This window comes from Mobula hypostoma, chromosome 5 (genome assembly GCF_963921235.1).
Source record: "Mobula hypostoma chromosome 5, sMobHyp1.1, whole genome shotgun sequence".
In the NCBI taxonomy this organism is placed as follows: domain Eukaryota; kingdom Metazoa; phylum Chordata; class Chondrichthyes; order Myliobatiformes; family Myliobatidae; genus Mobula; species Mobula hypostoma.
In genome coordinates, this window is record NC_086101.1 from 74946442 (window position 1) to 74968097 (window position 21656).

At 41.0% G+C, this 21656-nt stretch overlaps 1 protein-coding gene across 3 annotated transcripts in view; it reads left to right on the top strand.

Annotated features, from left to right (window-relative positions):
• The window catches only part of cacnb4a (calcium channel, voltage-dependent, beta 4a subunit), a 311056-nt gene that overhangs the window by 236623 nt on the left and 52777 nt on the right, over window positions 1-21656 (top strand). For all 3 annotated transcript variants that reach the window (XM_063048561.1, XM_063048563.1, XM_063048564.1), the window contains exon 7: window positions 14446-14526. In XM_063048561.1, the coding sequence (XP_062904631.1) occupies window positions 14446-14526 (81 nt within the window). The remainder of the gene's footprint in view (window positions 1-14445; window positions 14527-21656) is intronic.

The following is a 21656-nucleotide window of genomic DNA, read 5'->3' on the forward strand; positions in this document are numbered from 1 at the left end:
TATAGAGATGTATAACTTCATGAGGGATATAAGAAGGATGAATGCATTTAGTCTTTTTCCCAGGGTTAAAGAGCGTAGGTTTAAGATGAGAAAGGAAAAGTTTAACAAGAATTTGAGGGGCAGCTTTTTTTTACACACAGAGGATGATATCTAAGTGGACTGAGGGCTGTTAGAGGAAGTGTTTGAGGCAAATACTGTACAGTAACAACTTTTAAAAGACAAGTACATGGGTAGGAAAGGTTTACAAGTTTATGGGCCAAACACTGGCAGATGGGACAAGCTTAGACGGGAATCTTGGTTGGCACCGTCTGGTTGGGCCAAAATACACAAAGAAAGAAATTCTTTATTTTCAAAGCAGAAGCAAACAGTCTGAAAGTTCATTCAACACCGAAGTTGCAAGGAAATCAAGAAGCTTCAGAAAGCTGGCTCTTAGACTAGATTTATCGCTTGTTAACTAAATATTAAATAACACAAATGGTAGCAGTGTAGTGTCAGCAAGTACATGATTCTTTCTGAGTATCCACACGTGAGGTACACAGTTTGACTGCTTTAGCGATAACATATCATCCCCATTGTTCAGAATATTTGACCAGTACCAACAGCTTATGTCAAGAAATGTAAATAATTTAAGCATGTTGCTGTGGAAATAGATGATTACATATTTGCTGTGATTGAAGCCCTCATGAAGACATTTCAGTGTTGTACAAGATTGTAAAACCTTTGAAAAAAAAAGAGTTGAATGTGCATTATTCTGTATTAGGCCATAAAACTCTTGAATAAAGAGGGCTGAGGAACAGTTTAATAGAGCTGAATTGTGTTGCACATTATTAAGATACCAAAACCCTTCACGTTAATGGAACTGAATATGTGTTGCACAGAATCCAAATGTAAACCCTCAAAGTAAAGCCATTGAAATAAAAAACTGAACATGATAGAAACATAGAAAACGTAGAAAATAGGTGCAGGAGTAGGCCATTCGGCCCTTTGAGCCTGCACCTCCATTCAGTATGATCATGGCTGATCATCCAACTCACAACCCTGTACTGCCTTCTCTCCATACCCCCTGATCCCTTTAGCCACAAGGGCCATATCTAACTCCCTCTTAAATATAGCCAATGAACTGGCCTCAACTGTTTCCTGTGGCAGAGAATTCCACAAATTCACCACTCTCTGTGTGAAGAATTTTTTCCTCATCTCGGTCCTAAAAGGCTTATCCTTAAACTGTGACCCCTCGTTCTGGACTTCCCCAACATCAGAAACAATCTTCCTGCATCTAGCCTGTCCAATCCCTTTAGAATTTTGTACCTTTCAATCAGATTCCTCCTCAATCTTCTAAATTCCAGAGAGTATAAGCCTAGTTGATCCAGTCTTTCATCATATGAAAGTCCTGCCATCCCAGGAATCAATCTGGTGAACCTTCTTTGTACTCCCTCTATGGCAAGAATGTCTTTCCTCAGATTAAGAGACCAAAGCTGCCCACAATACTCCAAGTGTGGTCTCACCAAGGCCTTGTACAACCGCAGTAGAACCTCTCTGCTCCTGTACTCGAATCCTCTTGCTATGAATGCCAGCATACCATTCGCCTTTTTCACCGCCTGCTGTACCTGAATGCCCACTTTCAATGACTGGTGTACAATGACACCCAGGTCTCGTTGCACCTCCCCTTTTCCTAATCGGCCACCATTCAGATAATTCAGTTTTTGCCCCCAAAGTGGATAACCTCACATTTATCCACATTAAATTGCATCTGCCATGAAATTGCCAACTCACCTAACCTATCTAAGTCACCCTGAATCCTCTTAGCATCCTCCTCACAGCTAACACTGCCATCCAGCTTCATGTCATCCGCAAACTTGGAGATGCTGCATTTAATTCCCTCATCTAAGTCATTAATATATATTGTAAACAACTGGGGTCCCAGCACTGAGCCTTGCGATACCCCACTAGTCACTGCCTGCCATTCTGAAAAGGTCCCGTTTATTCCCACTCTTTGCTTCCTGTCTGCCAACCAATTCTCCACCCACACCAATACCTTACCCCCAATACCGTGTGCTTTAAGTTTGCACACTAATCTCCTGGTGTGGGACCTTGTCAAAAGCCTTTTGAAAATCCAAATATACCACATCCACTGGTTCTCCCCTATCCACTCTACTAGTTACATCCTCAAAAAATTCTGTGAGATTCGTCAGACATGATTTTCCTTTCACAAATCCATGCTGACTTTGATGATTTCACCTCTTTCCTAATGTGCTGTTATCACATCTTTGATAACTGACTCCAGCAGTTTCCCCACCACCGACGTCAGGCTAACTGGTCAACAATTCCCCGGTTTCTCTCTCCCTCCTTTTTTAAAAAGCGGGCAGTAATTTTTTAAAATGATGTGCAGTAATAGACCATAAAGCTCAGAAATATTGTTAAAAATATTGTATAGTAGCACATTTTAAATCAAGTTAAATGAAATAAAAACTTGAATCTGTGCTGTACAGATTATGAATCCATGGAAATAAAGGGTGATGAATGTATATTATACTGTACTCTTTTAGGTTGTAAACTTTAAATTCAGATATCTAGTAATATAGAGCATAGATATAGCAGGTGTCAGAACATTCAGATTTGGCCCAAGTGCTGAGAGAGAGAGACACTGAGGTGGGTTGACAGCTCACAGAATTTAAATGAGAATTTTGTAGAATATTAAGGGCAACAATAAACACCAGGCTAATGGGGCTGTTAACGAAAATCCTCAAACTGAAAGTAAAATGCCAACACCATGGCTGAAAGCAATATCTAAATACTAAACCATTACCACTTGTCATTGTACACCAGTCATTGAAAGTGGGCATGCAGGTACAGCAGGCGGTGAAAAAGGCCAATGGTATGCTGGCATTCATAGCAAGAGGATTCGAGTACAGGAGCAGGGAGGTACTACTGCAGTTGTACAAGGCCTTGGTGAGACCACACCTAGAGTATTGTGTGAAGTTTTGGTCCCCTAATCTGAGGAAAGACATTCTTGCCATAGAGGAAGTACAAAGAAGGTTCACCAGATTGGTTCCTGGGATGGCAGAACTTTCATATGATGAAAGACTGGATCGACTAGGGTTACATTCACTGGAATTTAGAAGATTGAAAGGGGATCTTATTGAAACGTATAAAATCCTAAAGGGATTGGACAGGCTGGATGCAGGAAGATTGTTCCCGATGTTGGGGAAGTCCAGAACGAGGGGTCACAGTTTGAGGATAAAGGGGAAGCCTTTTAGGACCGAGATGAAGAAAAACTTCTTCACACAGAGAGTGGTGAATCTGTGGAATTCTCTGCCACAGGAAACAGTTGAGGCCAGTTCATTGGCTATATTTAAGAGGGAGTTAGATATGGCCCTTGTGGCTAAAGGGATCGGGGTTATGGAGAGAAGTCAGGTGCAGGGTTCTGAGTTGGATGATCAGCCATGATCATACTGAATGGTGGTGCAGGCTCGAAGGGCCGAGTGGCTACTCCTGCACCTATTTTCTATGTGTCTATGTTTCTATGTTCCCAGCATCAGTCGAAATGGTAGTCTAGTTCTCAAAGAGTAAGCAGTGAGTATAATGTTGCTGTGCTTTGCTCAAGTCTTGACAAGACTACAAGGAAAAGAAGAGAGTTAAATACGGCCATAAAGAAACATTAATGAGCTGGAAAGTGCATATTTACGAGCACAATTGCTGAACCTGCTGCGCAGCCTGCCTGCGGGACCGCATAGGCCCCGCAGCCGAATCCGTGCTGGCGACAATGGGCCATCCAGTGCATGACGTTTGTTTGTTTATTTAGCGTTACAGCGTGGAGTAGGTTCTCCCAGTCCTTTGGGCGATGCCGCAGCTACTCGATTAACCCTAGCCTAATCATGGGACACTTTACAGTGAGCAATTAATCTAGTCAGTACGTCTTTGGACTGGGTGAGGAATCTGAAGCACCTGGGGAAAGCCTATGCATTCCACGGGGAGGAGGTACAGACTCCTTACAGAACGGTGCTGGAATTAAACTCCGAAGTCTGGAACGCCCAGAGCTGCAGTTGTGTCGTGCTAGTCACTAATGCTACCACAGCGGCCAATCTTTGTTATGCCAACCTTTTAACTTACTCCAGTCTAACCCTTCCCTCCTATATAGCCCTATTGTACAGAGTCAGTGCATGAACTTTTGAAAATGAGTAGTTTGGTTTATTCTGTACACTAACATTTTTATCAAACATCAGTGTCTTTTGAAATTTAGTTTTCACCCATTTTTATAAAAGCCATTGGACAACAAGGATTTTACTTCCAGAGTACTTTTGGGTGTATCTTATGGATTTTGGGCTGCTAATCATAAAAATCACCTTGAAATTTCCTTATCATGCACCATTTTTTGCAATCACCTGTATTATTTCAATTAATAATTCAAGTCGTTTACAACTTTGCCCACCAGTGTAAGCTGTGAAGATTCCTATCTTGTCCAGGCATGCCTGAGCATACTTAGGCAGGGTGGATACCGTGTAGCAGGACAGGTTTTAGAAAGGCTATAAAAGCATCTCGCACACACCGTTCTATGCATTACGGTTACAGGTATATCAGTTTGTGATCATGTTGAAGCGCGTGCTCTACGCACATAGAATACTGTGTGTACTCATTATAATAAAGTATTTGTATTTTCAGTAGTATTTGTGATAGCAAAATGTCTCAACAATGTTGCATCACCCACGATATTTTGTTATATTTATGATGAGTATACATTTAAATCTCAAAGATGGAGCATGACTCTTCTAATTGAGAAAGCCTATGAGCTCTACTTTGGGTGTAAAATTGGCGACCAAGACAAAGTCTCAGATCCTCACATTTGTTGCACTCCTGCATTCCCATTTAACCTTCTTCCCCACAAATCTTGTCACTGTCTGTGATGAGCAGGGTGAAAGGTTTCACCAGGATATTACTGTCATAGGGAAACAGTATTAGGGCACCTGGAATCGATCAATGCTGGCTGATTATTGTTGAATAGTTATGCACGAAGCCTTAAATACTGAGTACAAATGAAAATCATCAACAAAGCATCTTCACCTTAGCTGAACTATTGCAAAGCATCGGCACTGTTATGCAATTAAACACATTATATTCAATAAAAGCTATTTTTTTGTTTCTCCACATTATATTTGTGTTCAGCTTCAAGGAGTCTATCATAAACAAAAAACAATTCTAAGGAAGCAACACCTTTTGAAAAAATTTGCTGTCCAGTGAAATCTACTAACAGAGTCAGGGTGAAATAAAAGGCCAAGATAAACTTTCACCGTTCATTAGGCATTAAGAATTACTACTCATGTTGGGGATCAGTGTTATGGTAGGGGTGGAGGTAAAGCCATGAATTAAGTCAGTCAGGTTCCTGCCCAACACTCAGAGGAAGTTAAAGCTCAGGTGTGCAATTTTGGAGGCAGCTTGCTGCCAGGAGCAATGGAACAACAGCTTGGAGCTCAACACGATTATCCCATCCAAAATCATCACCAAGCTTTAGGACCTGGGGCTCTGTAGCTTCCCCTTCAATAGGATACTTAACTTCTTCATAGACCTCAATCAGCGAGGATTGGTAAAAACATATCCTCCTCGCTGACTATCAACACAAGGCTGTGTGATTAGCGCCCTGCTCCACTCTCTCTACACACATGACTGGGTGGCCAAACACAGCTCCAGCGCCAGCTTCATACGGGCTGATGACACAGTGAAACACAGGTAGTGACAAGTCAGCTTCCTGGAGTGAAATAGGTCACCTGGCTGAAAGGTGCTGCAACAACGACTTCTCACTCAATATCAGCAAAACGAAGGAGCTAATTGCAGCTACAAGACTGGAGAAGGAGAGGAAGGCAGGCGATGCTAGTAGACATACCAGTCCACATCGAGGGATTGGTAATGAAGAGAGTCAGCAGCTTTAAATTTTTGGATGTTAACATATCAGATGACCTGTCCTGAGCCCAGCACATAGATTCAGTTGCAAGAAGAGCAGACCAGCATCTTTAGGAGGTTAAGGAGGTCTGGCTTTTCAAAGAACATGCTGTTCAAGAGAAGTTTGGATAGATACAAGGAAAAGTCAGAGGTATGGAGGGCTATGATCAATGGGAGTAGGAAGTTTAAATGATTTGGCACAGACTACGTGGGCCAAATGGCCTGTTTCTGTGCTGTACTTTTCTATGACTCCATGACACCAACAAGCTTCTACAGAGGTACCGTGGAAAGGCTGTCTGCATGAAATTTCAATGAACAGAGTAAATTTCATTATCAAAGTACGTATATGTCACCATATACAAACCTGAGATTCATTTTCTCGTGGACATATTCCATAAATCTATAGAATGATAACCTTAAACAAGAGAAAATCTGCAGAGCTGGAAATCCAAGTAACACACACGAAATGCTGGAGGAACTCAGCAGGCCGGGCAGCATCTATGGAAAAAGCACAGTTGACGTTCTGGGCCGAAACCCTTCGGCAGGACTCATAATAATAACTATAACAGAATCAATGAAAGACCACACTAACTGGATGATCAACCAGAGTGTGGAAGACAACAAACTATGCAAATACAAAATGAAGAAATAACAATAATAAATAAATGCATAAGCAACAAATCTCAAGAACATGAGGTGAAGAGTCCCAGAAAGCGAGTCCATTGGCTGCAAGAACATCACAATGATGGGGCAAGTGAAGCTGAGTGAAGTCATCTGCCCTGGTTCAAGAGTCTGATGGTTGAGGGGTAGTAACTGTTCCTGAAGCTGTTGGTGTGGGTCCTAAAGCTCCTGTACCTTCTTCCCGATGACTGCAGTGAGGCTCCCTGATGTTGGATGCTGCTTTCCTACAACAGTGTGGTGCAGCAATTTGAATGTGCAGGAACATAAGAAACTGCTGACATTCGTGGACTCTGCCCAATGCATCATGGGAACATGCCTTGCCTTCATTGGTATTACCTTCAGGAGGCACTGACTCATGAAGGGAGCATTCATTGTCAAAGATCTCCACCACCCAGGCCATATCTTTTCATAGTTGCTATTGAGGAGGAGGTATGGAAGCCTCAAGACCCATGGTACCAGGTGCAAGAACAACTACTTCCCTTCAACCATTTGGTTCTTGAACCATCTGACACAGCCATAATCACCATGGTTTGGCAACATTATGATCATTTTGCACTAACACAAACTTGGTTTCTTTCTCGTCCTAATTGTGTAAACTTGTAAAATTTGTAATAACTATGTTTACTTTATGTTTCTTTGGTGAGTGCTGCTTATATGATGCTATGTATCTGTATGCTTCTGTAATTAAGTTCCTTGTTGCTGCTGCACCGTCAGGAGGGCCATGTGCATAAGACAATGAATTTCACTTTGAACCCTAACTTTGACTTTGAGTAGTAAACATCAGAGAGTTGGTTTCAGTGGGTCTCGTGTTCAAGGAGATTAGTGGACCAGAAAAGAGAAACCTAAATTCAACGATTCAAAGCACATTTATTATCAAAGTATGTATGCAGTTTACAACCCTGAGCCTCGTCTTCTCACAGGCAGCTACAAAATGAAGAAAACCATGGAATCAGTTCAAAGAAAAACATCAAACCCCCAAGGCACAAATAAAAAAGAACAAATTGTGCAAATGTCAAAAAAGAAAAATGACGATTGAAAAACACAGAACATTAAACATTAAACCACAAAGTCAACAAAACAGTCCAGAAATGTTCGGTCTCAGCTCAGTACAGTTCAATCTAGCACTGTGTTGTTTGTCGACTGCTGCCACAGATCCAGTCCACCCCGATCGCAATCGCACAAAATAGCAACAAGGGGAAACCAGAAACCAGAAACACATCATAACATGAACTGCAAAGTCCAGTACACAAACTACGCTGATTAAACTTTGCCCAAGACCTAAGACCCCAGCACCATCCTCCAGCAGCAATGAGTGAGAGGGAGAGAGGGACCAGTCACTCACATGCAGTCGGCACTGAACACCTGCTCATCATCCACTCTCATCCTCACTGATTTCAATCTTCCTCAACACTTTAATCGATGAGATCAGCGAGAAACAGAGTTAATCAAGGGCACACGTCTCATCTCCAGGCTTCTAGGCCTCCAGTCTGCATGCTTCACTCGAAACCTCACTGAACTCACTTGGAGACAGCAAAGCACCAGATCGCTCAATTGGCCAGAAAACACACCATCAAAATGTAAATCACAGGTTCCAGTAGTAGCAGAATCAAATTTGAAAGAAGAAGAATTAAAATAAATCAAATAAGTGATTTTGTGAACTGTTTGAAGGATGTCGCCACTGATCGCATTGTTTGCCGGCGCAATCTTCTTCCCTTGAGGGTTCTGGATGTTTCTTCTTTCCACTTGCATCCCCTTCTTTTGCACATTGATTGTTTTGTCAGTCTTTGTTTATGTATAATTTTTCTTAAATTCTATCATTTTTTTCTTTATTTTCCTGTAAATGCATGTAAGAAAATGAATCTCAAGATGGCATAGGGTAAGATATATGGACTTTAATAATAAATTTACCTTTACTTTGACTTTTCTCTCTTCAGGGCTGGTTCTCCAAATAGCAGCAATTAAAAACAAACCAGAAAACAATTTTTAATCAGAGATTTGTGCCTGTCTGAATGAACTATTACACAGGACCATAGATAAAAATCAATTGAGGTAAATGAAAGGGAAAAGAATACTTGGAACAATAAAGATTTGGAAATAAGATACAGAGTAAAAGCATTCAAGGGCCATTCTGAAATGGAAAACCAAAAAATATTTCTGACATTTCCAGTCCCCATAAATAGAATTTTTCTTTTTGTTTTTATTTTGAAGATTGGTTTTCCTGGAAACTGTTTTCCACAGCTGCATATCCAGATGGCCAATTACACAATTATGTTTTGACAAATGACCTTATTTTTTAAAAAAAAAAGAGAGCTGGTGGAAGATTATAAGAGGGGTGTTTAAAATTTCCCAAAGAACAATTTGAGTTGTGACATACACAAAATGCTGGAGGAACTCAGCAGGTCAGGCAGCATCTATGGAAATGAATAAACAGTCAGCATTTTTGGTCGAGACCCTTCTTCAGGACAAGCTTCATAGCTGGAAGCAGACATATAGTAAAGCAGCCCTTTAGTCTCACATTTGCTCGCACTTCAGATGTGTCCAATACCGGATTGGCTAGACTGAATACTGCAGCATTTTGCTGGATCAAAGATCTGAATTAGTGAGAACTTTTAGCAGAGTTTATCTCTAAGTTTGCATCTGAAATAAATCAGATTTTGGTGCCTTTTCAGTATCAAGAGAATCAAGAGAATATGTGGTTAGTGCTGGAAATTGACACTGAAGTAAAAATTTATTCAAAATCTGACCAAATGGCAGAACAGGCGTGAGGGAATAAATCTCCTGTTCTTGTGTTCTTTTCTGTTTGCAAGGAACTGAAAAGATTACCAAATATGGTAAAATTCTCAGATTTTTGGTATTTCCTAATCAGTATGAAGAATATGTTTTTCATAAAGCTTTGTAAAATTAATAACATTTGTCATAGGTTGGAATCGACCATGGATGTTGTGTCCTAGCTGTCTGGGTACGCAAGCCAGGGCAGTATGATATGGAGAGCAAGTTGTTGCCCATGTCGCAAGCTCATCCTCTCTACACATATGATGAACCCAAAGGAATGTCAGAGACCTATACAGTTTGGCATCAGGGTCAGCGCAGTAGATGCCAATCAGCGTTGAGCTCAATGTAGGACTGCCTTAGGGACTCCAACTCCAGATTTTTTTCCATGGGGTTTACTCCTGAAGCTTTTCCCATGAGTGGGCATGGCTGCAAGGCAGCAGAGGTTTGAAATCAGAGTTTTGCTTCTCCTAGATGAGCTGCCAACCACGGCTGACAAGCCCCATCTGCCCAAAGTGACTGATTTTAAGGCCTTTCCACCTTTTCCTGTCAGTAGAAATAATTCTGCTGGGCTTAATAGCTAAGTCACACTTGAAGACCAGGAGCAGTACTTGGTTGTCAGAGGCTATTTGAGGTGCATGTTATTTGGAGTGTTTAATAGGTAGTGAGAGCTTATCTCCTTTACCACCCCCATCTATAGCAAACTTAAGGAACCTATGACATACTTTATACTTTATACTTTATTGTCGCCAAACAATTGATACTAGAACGTACAATCATCACAGCAATATTTCATTCTGCTCTTCATGCTCCCTGGAGTACAAATCGATAGTAAATATTAAAAATTTAATTATAAATCATAAATAGAAAATAGAAAACTGGAAAGCAAGGTAGTGAAAAAAAACCGAGAGGCAGGTCCGGATATTTGGAGGGTACGGCCCAGATCCGGGTCAGGATCCGTTCAGCAGTCTTATCACAGTTGGAAAGAAACTGTTCCCAAATTTGGCCGTACGAGTCTTCAAGCTCCTGAGCCTTCTCCCGGAGGGAAGAGGGACGAAAAGTGTGTTGGCTGGGTGGGTCATGTCATTTAATTAATGTAAATTACCAAATAAATAATATTGCTGGTGTAAAACTTAGATAAATTCACAAATTATCAAGCAAAAGTGAGAAATGTGTGTAGTTTCTAATCCTCACATATATTTCCAGCCAAGTTATTTTTTAGCTAAGTATAGTAGGAGTTTTTTTTATCCAATCGGTCTTTTGGTATTTGGAGAATCTAATGATATATGCAAATATTTGACTTCTGAATCTCAAATTTTATCTGACATACCAGATGCACAATTATTTTAGAAAAATTACAGTGTCACTAAGACACTGTCAATGTTGCTACTAACTACTGTCCCAGAGACAGATAGACATTTGTTGAGGGGAGTAAGTTTGTTTGTGTTGGGTACTTGCTCATGACCTCAAGTGAGTTTTAGGTGGAACAAATAATGCTACCTGACTGTTAACGGCAACAATAACATCAATTTCTGTAACATAGCAATATGGCAAGGTTCTTAACATGAGTGTTATAGTCAAACAAAATTTATACCAAGAAACTTGGGAAATAAAGACTTTTCAAGTGCAAAGGATTAACCAGCTTCTAAAAAAGAAGAAGCTGAGATGTTTAGGATAGGATTTCAAAATGGTATGGCCTTGATAGTTGAAGGCATGACTGCCAAATGAGAATGTTCAAGATGTCAGAACTGAAGGACTACAGGTATCTCAAAGGATTGTAGAACTGGAGGTACAATGAGCCAAGCTATGGAGATTTTTGAGAACAAGAAAAACTGTTTTATTATCAAGTCATTGTTCAGATGGGAGCTGATATTGATTAACAAGCAGAGAGATAATCAGTGGATGGCCCCTAGTCAGAGTGAGGAATCCAAAAATTACAGGAAGTATATAGCGAGGGAAGACAACCAGGAGTACATTGCAATAGTTGAGTCTAGAGATAACAGACGTGGCTGATTGGAGACAGAGTTGGGTGATAACATAAGAGAAATAACTAGACTTAACAGAGGGACACAAATTTAAAAAATAAACTTCTTACCAGCAACTTGGGTGGTAATATCCCCTGGTTCTGTTCTCTTGATGTGGCTGCATGGTTTCCATTCAGAGTGACATCACTGGCGACGGTACGTGCTGAGTCAACCACAAACATACTTCCCAAAATGTGGTCGAGATAATTAACAGACTAGCAATTGTAGTTTAGGTAATCACTCGGGGTGGCAACAGGATGTTCTAATTATTAAGATGATTTTGCTCACCTCCTATATGAGATAAGTGTATGCATACTGAGTGCTGAATGGGGCCGTATTGTGAGAACAATACTATGCATTCAATGCTATGGTCAAGATACTTCGTACTTGAACCTAAGGCTAGGACTTGAAGTAGCATCTATTGTCTAGAACAGCGACTTTCCAGCTTTTCTTCTAGGATACTCATTTTAACCAAATGATTCACTCAAATGCGACTTTTGGATAGGTACATGGAGCTTAGAAAAATAGAGGGCTATGGGTAACCCTAGTAACTTTTAAAGTAGGGACATGTTCGGCACAACTTTGAGGGCTGAAGGGCCTGTATTGTGCTGTGGCTTTTCTATGTTTTCTAAATGAACCAGTAATAGCATTGTCCAGTCTGCAGACCATTTGACCGTGCAGAGATGAAGACACAATTTTTTTTTAAATCACAGCAGTTGGCAACCCCACTAAGATAGCTACTGATTTCAAGGAGGATTTCTGTAAGACCATAAGACATAGAAGTAGAATTAAGCCATTTGGTCTGTTGAGTCTGTTCTGCTATTCCATCATGGCTGATTATGATGCCTCTCAATAGCATTCCCTTCCCTTCTCCCCGGGTCTTCACAGCTGTCTGTGGCAATGAATTCCACAGATTCACCACCCTTTCGCTAAAGAAATTCCTCCTCATCTCTGTTCTAAATGATATCCCTCTATTCTGAGGTTGTACCCCCTGGTCCTAGTCTCCCCCACTATAGGAAACATCTACTTTATCTAGACCTTTTAACATTAGATAGGTTTCAACGAAATCCCCCTCATTCTTCTGAACTCTAGTGAATACAGTCACAAAGCCATCAAACACTCCTCATATGTTAACCCTTTCATTCTCAGAATCATCCTTGTGAACCTTCTCTAGACCCTCTTCAATGTCAACTTTTAATCCTTCTTCCCAAAGTGCATGACCATACACTTCCCTAAAGTATATTCCATCTGCCACTTTCTTTTTTACCCATTTTCCTAATCTTTCCAAGTCCTTCTGCAGCCTCTCTACTCCCTCAACATGACTTGTGCTCCACCCATTTTCATATCATCCGCACACTTGGCCACAAAGCCATTATCCAAATCATTGACATATAGCGTGAAAAGAAACGGAACCAGCACTGACTCCTTACAGATCACTACTAGTCACCAGTAACCAACCAGAAAAGACCCCCTATATTCCCACGCTTTGCCTCCTACCAATTGCCAATCTTCTATCCATGATAGTATCCTTCCTGTAATACCGTGGGCTCTTATCTTGTTAAGCAGCCTCATGTGCAGCATCTTGTCAAAAGCCTTCTGAAAATCCAAACAAACAACACCCACTAACTCTCCTTTGTCTATCCTGCCTGTTATTTCCTTAAAGAATTTCAATAGGCTTGTCAAGCAAGATTTTCCCTTAAGGTAACCATACTGACTTTGGCTTAATTTATCAGGTGCCCTCAAATATCCCAAAACCTCATCCTTAATAATGGACTCCAACACCTTCCCATCCATTGAAATAAGGCTAACGGGCCTATAATTTCCTTTCTTCTGCCTCTCCTCCCTTCTTAAAGAGTGGAGTGACATTTGCAATTTTCCAGTCCTCCAGAACTATTTCAGAATCTAAAGATTCTTGAAAGATCATTAATAATGCCTTCATAGTTTCTTCAGCTGCCAATTTCAGAACCCTGGGGTGTAGTCCATCTGGTCCAGGTGACTTATCTACCATCAGACCTTTCAGTACCTTAAGCACCTTCTCCCAGTAATAGCAACTACATTCTCTTCTACACCCCCCCCCCCCACCACCACCCCTGACACTCTCACATTTCTGGCATACTGCTGGTGTCTTCCACAGTGAAGACTTGTGCAAAATACTTATTATGTTTGTTTGTCGTTTCTTTGTCTCCCATTACTACATCTGCAATGTAATTTTCTGGTGGTCCGATATCCACTCTTGCTTCTCTTTTACTCTTTATATATCTGAAAAAAAATAGGTGTCCTCTTTTATATTATTGGCTAGCTTAGCTTCATACTTAATCTTTTCTCCCCTTATGGATTTTTAGTTTCCTTCTGTTGGTTTCCAATCCTCTAACTTCCCATTAATTTTTGTTCTATTATATGCCCTCTCTTTTGCTTTTATGCTGTACAATTTCTGTAAAATTACCTTTTTAAAATAAGCTGCTTCAATAACATAAGCAACTCTCTAGCAACCACAGGAATCACTCTGCTATGAACTTTGAAACTACATGGTATTCAGATTTGAATGCATTCTACTGGAAACCCCTGCAGGATTCCATGTTACCGGTGTACCACAATGTGGAGCTACACTGGAAAAACTAGTCTTCTTAACTAGACCTATGCTTTCAGCTAAATGAAAAACATTTGAATAGACTAAAATCACATCAATTTAATGTTGATATTTTCTCTACCGAGGAACATCTAGCCAATTTGAAGTACTCCTGGTGGAATATCTGGTGTACTCATGAAGATGGGTGCATTAGTACAGCACTTAACATACTGGAGTGGTAATCCAGAGTCTTGGGCCAATGAGTATGGGACACTTAGCAATACAGAAATTCTAACAGATAAATATTTCTGTCTGTTTAATGTATTAATCATTGAATTTATGAAAAAATATACTTATGAAGTTGCATTGTAGAAGATCTCTTAAGTTCTGTGGAATTCTAACATTCTATTGCCTAATGGTTGTATCTTGTGTACTGAAGGTGATTTAATCCGTTATTATTGTTTCTAATTAACACAGACTGAACACATTCCTCCTTATGATGTGGTACCATCCATGAGGCCAGTTGTGTTGGTGGGCCCATCATTGAAAGGTTATGAGGTAAGTGATAATGTTAGATTACATTTATCTTAACTTTTGTTTTATATGACTTTGTGCAGTTGCAATGATATTAGTTTGGTTTCCATATGTTGGTCAGCACTGCAGATTACTGTCTTATCGTTTGACATCCCAGGCATGCCTGTCAGGAATAGGACTAAAATTGATAGCCACTTAAAAAGGGAAATGCAAATCTATTTACAAATAGCTTTCAGCTAAATCATAAATATTGCATTGAATAGATTAGAATCACATTAATTTAACCTGGATTAAGATGGCACTACTGAAGTTGTGAGATAGCTCACTGGCAGTTCAGATGGCAAAAAGATTAGATTAGATTCTACTTTATTGTCATTGTGCCAAGTACAGATACAAAGCCAATGAAATGCAATTAGCATCTGACCAGAAGTACAAAAAAATAGTATTATTTACAAAATAGCTGCGAATAAAAAGTAAGTGCTACAGCGTACAAATATAAAAGTGCTGAGACAGTACAATTTGGATGCAATACTGCCTAGTGCTGTGATGTGCGGTTCAGCAGTGTCACAGCCTCAGGGAAGAAGCTCTTCCTGTGCCTGCTGGTGTGTGAGCGGAGGCTTCTGTAGCACCTCCCGGATGGGAGGAGAGTAAGAAGTCCATGGTCAGGGTGAGATGCATCCTTGATAATGCTTTTCGCCCTGCGCAGGCAGCGTTTATGGTGGGCAATTGGGTGCTGATAATCCACTGGGTAGTTTTCCCCACCCGCTGGAATGCTTTGCGGTCTGATACCGGACAATTGCCATACCACACTGAGATGCAGTTAGTGAGTATGCTATCAATGGTACAGCGGTAAAAATCTGTCAGTATCCTGAGACAGGGGTGATCTTTCTTGATGCTCCGCGGGAAATAAAGGCGCTATTGCGCCTTTTTGATCAGGATGGAGGAGTTCAGGGACCAGGTGAGATCCTTGGAAATGTGGACACCAATGAATTTGAAGCTTGATACACGCTCCACTACAGCTCCATTGATGTAGTTAGGGACATGAGTGTGACTCCTAGCATGCCTGAAGTCCACAATGATCTCCTTGGTCTTCTTGTGTTAAAGGCCAGGTTGTTATCGGCAAACCACGCAGCCAGGTGCTGGACCTCATCCCTGTAGGCCATCTCGCCATCCCCTCTGATCAGGCCAACCACTGCGGTGTCATCTGCGAACTTGATTATGGAGTTAGAACCGTGTACAGGAACGCAGTCATAGGTGAAAAAGGAGTACAGAAGAGGGCTCAGCACACAGCCTTGAGGCATGCCAGTGTTCAGGGTGAGAGTGGAGGAGGAGAGGTTGTCTAATTTAACAGATTGGGGTCCGTTAGTCAGAAAGTCCAAGGTCCAATTGCAGAGGGATGAGCTGATACCAAGCTGGCGAAGTTTGGCGATCAGCTTGAAGGGGATCATAGTATTGAATGCCGAACTAAAATCAATGAACTGCATTCTGATGAAAGAGTTGGGGTTGTCCAGGTGGGTCAGGGCAGAATGAATGGGCTGGGGGAAGAAACTGTTTCTCATCCTGACTGTTCTTGTTTACATGCGTTGTAGTCTCCTGCCGGATAGTAGAAAGTCAAGGAAGATGCTGGATTGATGGGTGAGATCCTTAATAATACTATGGGCCTTGCGTACGTAGCGCTCCTGACAAATGTCCCCAGTAGATGGTAGGGAGACCCCGATGATCCTCTCACCTGTTCACAGTCCTTTGTAGGGACTTCTGGTCCAATGCTCGACTGCTCCCATATCAGATGGAGATGCAGTTTGTTAGGACGCTCTCAATGATGCTCCTGTAGAACGGAGTAAAGATGACAGTTGGGGGGGGGCTTGCTTTCCTCAATCTTTCTTAAGAAGTGGAGGTGTTGCAGTGCCTTCTTGTTCAGGGAGCTAATATTAAGAGCCCAGCTGAGGTCATCCATGATGTGAACTACCAGGAACTTGGTGTACTTAACTCTCTCTACGGATGAGTCATGTGTTCGCAGAGGAGGATGATCCATCTGCACCTTCCTGAAGTCCACAATGGTTTCCTTTATCTTCTCCACATTCACCCTCAGGTTGTTCTTCTCACACCAATCCACCAGCTGCACCACTTCCTCTCTATTCTCCGTCTTGTCATCATTCTTGATAAAGTCAGGAGCAGAGGCGAGGATCAGGCTAATTTCTCTCGTTCTCCTGCGATGTTCATTCTTCTCTGTGGTGCCTGTCATCTCTGCGAGTTTTGCGACGTTTTTGTCTGCTAAAATGATGAACTAATATGAGTAGACTTGGGCCTACTCCTGCTGCTCTGGTGAGCAGATCTAAGGACTCAATCTGGTTCAGAATGCTGTTATTTGCTTCTATTGTTTGCATCATGTGTGTTTCTTTTTCCTCTTTTACGGTCCAATTTTTTAAATTGGATTTTTCAGGTTTCTTGCTTTGTGGTTGCCTGTAAGCAAACAAATCTCAAGGTGTATCACTTATACATCCTTTGATAATAAATGTACTTGAATCTTGAATTTAATGTTGATATTTTCTCTATTGAGGAACATCTAGCCTATTTGCCCTACTCATAGTGACTTATTAGGTGTACATTTGCTTCATGCTAGAGAGGCAATCCAAAATCTAGAGCCAATGAGCTTACCTTGATCAGCTTTCTATATTTGTTTCATGTGTTAAACACATGGATTTAGCCCAAAAAAGATCAATATACAAGTTAAATTCAATAAGTAGAGCAAAACTGCAGTGAGGTAGAGTTCATGGGTTCATTGTCCATTCAGAAATCTGATGGCAGAGGGGAAGAAGTTGTTCCTGAATCATTGAGCATGTGCCCTCAGGCTTCTGTACCTCCTCCCTGATGGTAGCAATAAAAGGGTACATCCTGGGTGTTGGGGGCTAAATATACAATAGATTATGTTTTTAGATTCATTGATTGGGAATAAACTGTTACAGATCGAAATTTACACTGAGATTAATGAGGACACCCACTTTCAGTCTAAGAAAGATGAATCAGAGTATTGTCTCGACAGTGAGAAATTAAGACTGAGCAGCTTGGTCTCGAAGGATCCATTAGCTGATGCTCAGAGAAAGTCTGTGACTCCAGGGAAGCACTCAGACCCAGCTGCTGGGAATGATTTATAATTTGATTGTTGTTCAAAAGGGCACAAATGCTTTCAAGTGACCCGAGTTTGAATTACAAGCTACAGAAATAATAACTTCCTCCAGGGAGTCGCTGGCTGAAGCACATTTTAGAAAGCTGAGATAAAATTTCACGTTGAGAGATAAATTATAGATTTTCATTTGAACTGACATTCAATGGGTCTTTGGATCTGGCACAATAACATTATTTGCTTTTTTTTTGTCTGTGATTATTTATGGTTAATGATTACGTCTTTTAAATTGGCTCTAATAAGGGAGAAATGGGAAGCAATTAATTCTGAGACTTTAATGTTGACAAGTGAGTTTGAAGATTAATATTGTGCATCTCACTAGTGACATTGTTTTTGAAAAAGTATTGTCTAATATGGCTGTCTCAGTAAATATTATATTTCAGTCAGTGCGTGAAGCAAGAGAGGCTTGTATTTGTGTTGTGTCTTCTATGACCTTAGGTGATGCCAAGGCATTTCACAGAATACATTTTCAAGTGCGTTCTTTGTTGTAATATAGGAAACACAGCAGCCATTTTTTCCAGAATAAGGTTCCACCACTGGCATTGTAATTAAAGGTTAATTGATCAAACAAGCCTCCTCTGCTGTTCTAAATAGAGTCACAGGCTTTGTGTATCCAGTTTACAGGGTAGATTGGGTGAAGGTTATATGCCTGGTTTGAAATATGTTACCATGGCTACTGTAACTTTCTGCCTGAACTACAGACCAGATTATACACTGGAATCTAAACAAAGGGATTAACTGCATAATCTGCTAATGAGAAACAAATAATTGACAACTAGCACCTACCAAGGTTAGCTCAATTAGCTTTTAATCAATCCATGAAAGCACATGGGAAAATTTAGATACAAAGTTTCTTTGAAGTTTTATTCTTGTATCTGCACTAGAAAAGTCAGGAAAGGAAATGCTGCTTACAGCAAATACATAGTGATACATTGGAAATTTGAGTGCTAATGAATTAATAGTTGTTTAACAAAAACAGGAAATATATAGTAGGTCAGGCAGCAACTGTGAGAATGAAACAGAACTTGCTCTGATGACCTTCCGTCTGACTCTGAAAATTACAACTTAATGATATTTTAAATTGAAAAAAAAAGGAAGGATGGAGAGAACAAAGGGAATGGGGTAGGGACCAAGAAAGACTGAGGGCACAGAAAGTGTCGTGCAGATTGTGAGGCTATGGTGACAGTGATCTATCTAATGGAAATATAGAAAGGAGGATGAGTAGAAGGGTAAAAATTGTGGAATTGCGATATTCCAAACATTGCGACTGCTAGAAATCTTCAATAAAAGTGAACACTGGAAACATCCAGTAAGTCAGTCAGCGTGGGTGAGGAAAGAATATCTCTTCTTCAGCACATCCTCTAGTATATTCTGCAGAGTCCTTTTCTTGAATGATGATCATGCCCATCAGATTCTTTTATACTATTTTAGAGGTCCAGCATGGTAACAAGCCAGAGGAAACCCAAAGTAGTCAAGGGGAGAATGTGTGAACTCCTTACAGACAGGGGCAGAGTTGAACCTGGATTTCTGACGCACTAATAGTGTTAGACTGTTTGCTATGGGTCGTGCCACACCCACCGGATCTGTCCTCTTGTAGACTTTGGCAGGTCTCGCTCAACCAGAGCCAGTTTGGTGATGCAGATCTAACCCTGATGGCCAGGACCTTGCCCACACAATCCCAGTTAATGAATTGAGATGGTGTGGGTCAAATGTCAAATCCTTAAGTGTTTCTGAAAATTATTTTCCTTATAATGTTACCTGTAATTTATGAAGCAATGTTTTAAATTAGGAGGGCGGTGCAATGTAATAGAAAAGTTACAGTCTGGTCATGACAATGTCACAGGGAATAATTGCAATCCATCGCTCTGAGTTTTCACCATTGCAGTGATTGAATAAATACGAAGGTTTTGATAATCGGAGGTATAACATCAAGTTACAATACATCAAAGTGACTTTTCACAACATTTTCTCTCATGAATGTAATCCCCATCTTCCAAAATCATTGGTTTTTAATAAAGTGGTGGCCTATTGACAATGGTCCCTAGTTTTTATGAGAAGTAAGCCTTAATTATCTTTAAGGATATCAATGGGTTGGAGTTGATGGCATGTCAGAGCCCATCTGGTCAGCTTTGGTCTCCATATGGTGCATCTATAGTGTGGGTTATTCAGTTTCTGATTCACATCTGCATCAAAACAAACAGTGAAATGGTTATTAAAATTTAGTTAGAAATGAGGTATCTTGCTGAATTTTCCTTTGCTTAATATGTGGTGGGTAGTTTTGATGCTGAGCAATAATATAAAGGGAAAAATAATTATGTAGAGGTGATGTTTTGCATTTTCTGCCTAGTAACTCCACTGGGATTTGACAAAAAGCAGGGGCAGGATTCTCTCTAAGGGTTCTGGAGAAGGGTCTCGGCCCAAAATATCATCTGTTTATTTATTTCCATAGATGCTGCCTGACCTGTTGAGTTCCTCCAGCATTTTGTGCGTGTTGCTCCATAAAACTGTGCATGCAATTCTAAAGATACGCCCATATTGCTCATCTTTTTTTCATTTTACCCACCTGCATATGACCTGAAGTTCATAAGAACTGAATGAAACATACAAAATAAGATGTGTCAGGCTATATGCAGGGATAGTGATTTTCTAGTTAGGATGTCCAGAAACTGGAGGCATTGCCATTAAGTACAGTATATAGTTGGCCATTTGGGACTGAGTCAGGTGGAATTTATTTGCCAAGACAGTTATGGAGGTTCAGTTGCAGAATATATTCATCACATAGACTGGTGGATCTTCAGATATTAAAGGTAACAAAGGACATATTCAGTACATTTAAGTGGCACCAAGGTGAAAGATCAGCCATGACCTACTGAGTGGTGGAGTATGAAGACGGGTGTCAAATGTTCTACTTCTATCTTTGGTCCTTGTATTCTTGGACGAGCAGAAAGTAGAAAAGGAAGGCACAAGAGGTACTAACATGAGATAGTCTGCAGATGCTGGAAATCCAAGCAACACACACAAAAAGGTGAAGGAACTCAGCAGGCCAGACAGCATCTATGGAAAAGAGTAAACAGTCGACGCTTTGGGCCGAGACCCTTCATCAAGACTGGAGAAAGATAAGAAGTCAGAGTAAGATGGTGGGGGGAGAGGAGGAAGAAGTACAAGATGGGAGATGATAGGTGAAACTGGGAGAGGGGGAGTGGTGAAGTAAAGAGCTGGGAAGTTGATGGATGAGAGAGATAAAGGTCTGGAGAAGTGGGAATCCGATTGGAGAGGACAGAAGACCATAGAAGAAAGGGAAAGGGGAGGAGCACCAGAAGGAGGTGATGGGCAGGTAAGGAGTTAAGGTGAGAGAAGGAAATGGGAATGGGAGAATGGTGAAAGGGGGGACAATTACCAGAAGTTTGAGAAATCAATGTTCATGTCAACAGGTTGGGAAGCTACCCAAACAGAATATAAAGTGTTGCTCCTCCAACCTGAGTGTGGTTTCATTACAGCGGTAGAGGAGGCTATGGACTAACATGTCAGAATGGGAATGGGAATGGAAATTGAAAATGAGTGGCCACTGGGAGACCCTGTTTTCTCTGGCAGACAGAGCGTAGGTGCTCGGTGAAGCGGTCTCCCAATCTACGTCAGGTATATATGTGGCTGTGGTAGCGAGTTTACATGAGCACGTGGTTGAAGAGTCGGGCAACAGCAGAGATCACAAAGGGGGAGCAGTGAGAGAAGGTTACACTAAACTCCCATTGGAGAGAAGGTTTAATCTTCCTCAGAGTAGGCACCCTTGGAAGAGACTTTGCCATGTAATAGTAGCACAAAGACAAGAAAGTCTGCAGATGCTGGAGATCCAGAGCGATTCACACAAAATGCTGGAGGAACTCAACACGCCAGGCAGCATCTATGGATGGGAATAAACAGTCGACGTTTTGAGCTGAGATGCTTCGTCAGGACTTGGACAGAAAAGGGACATTGT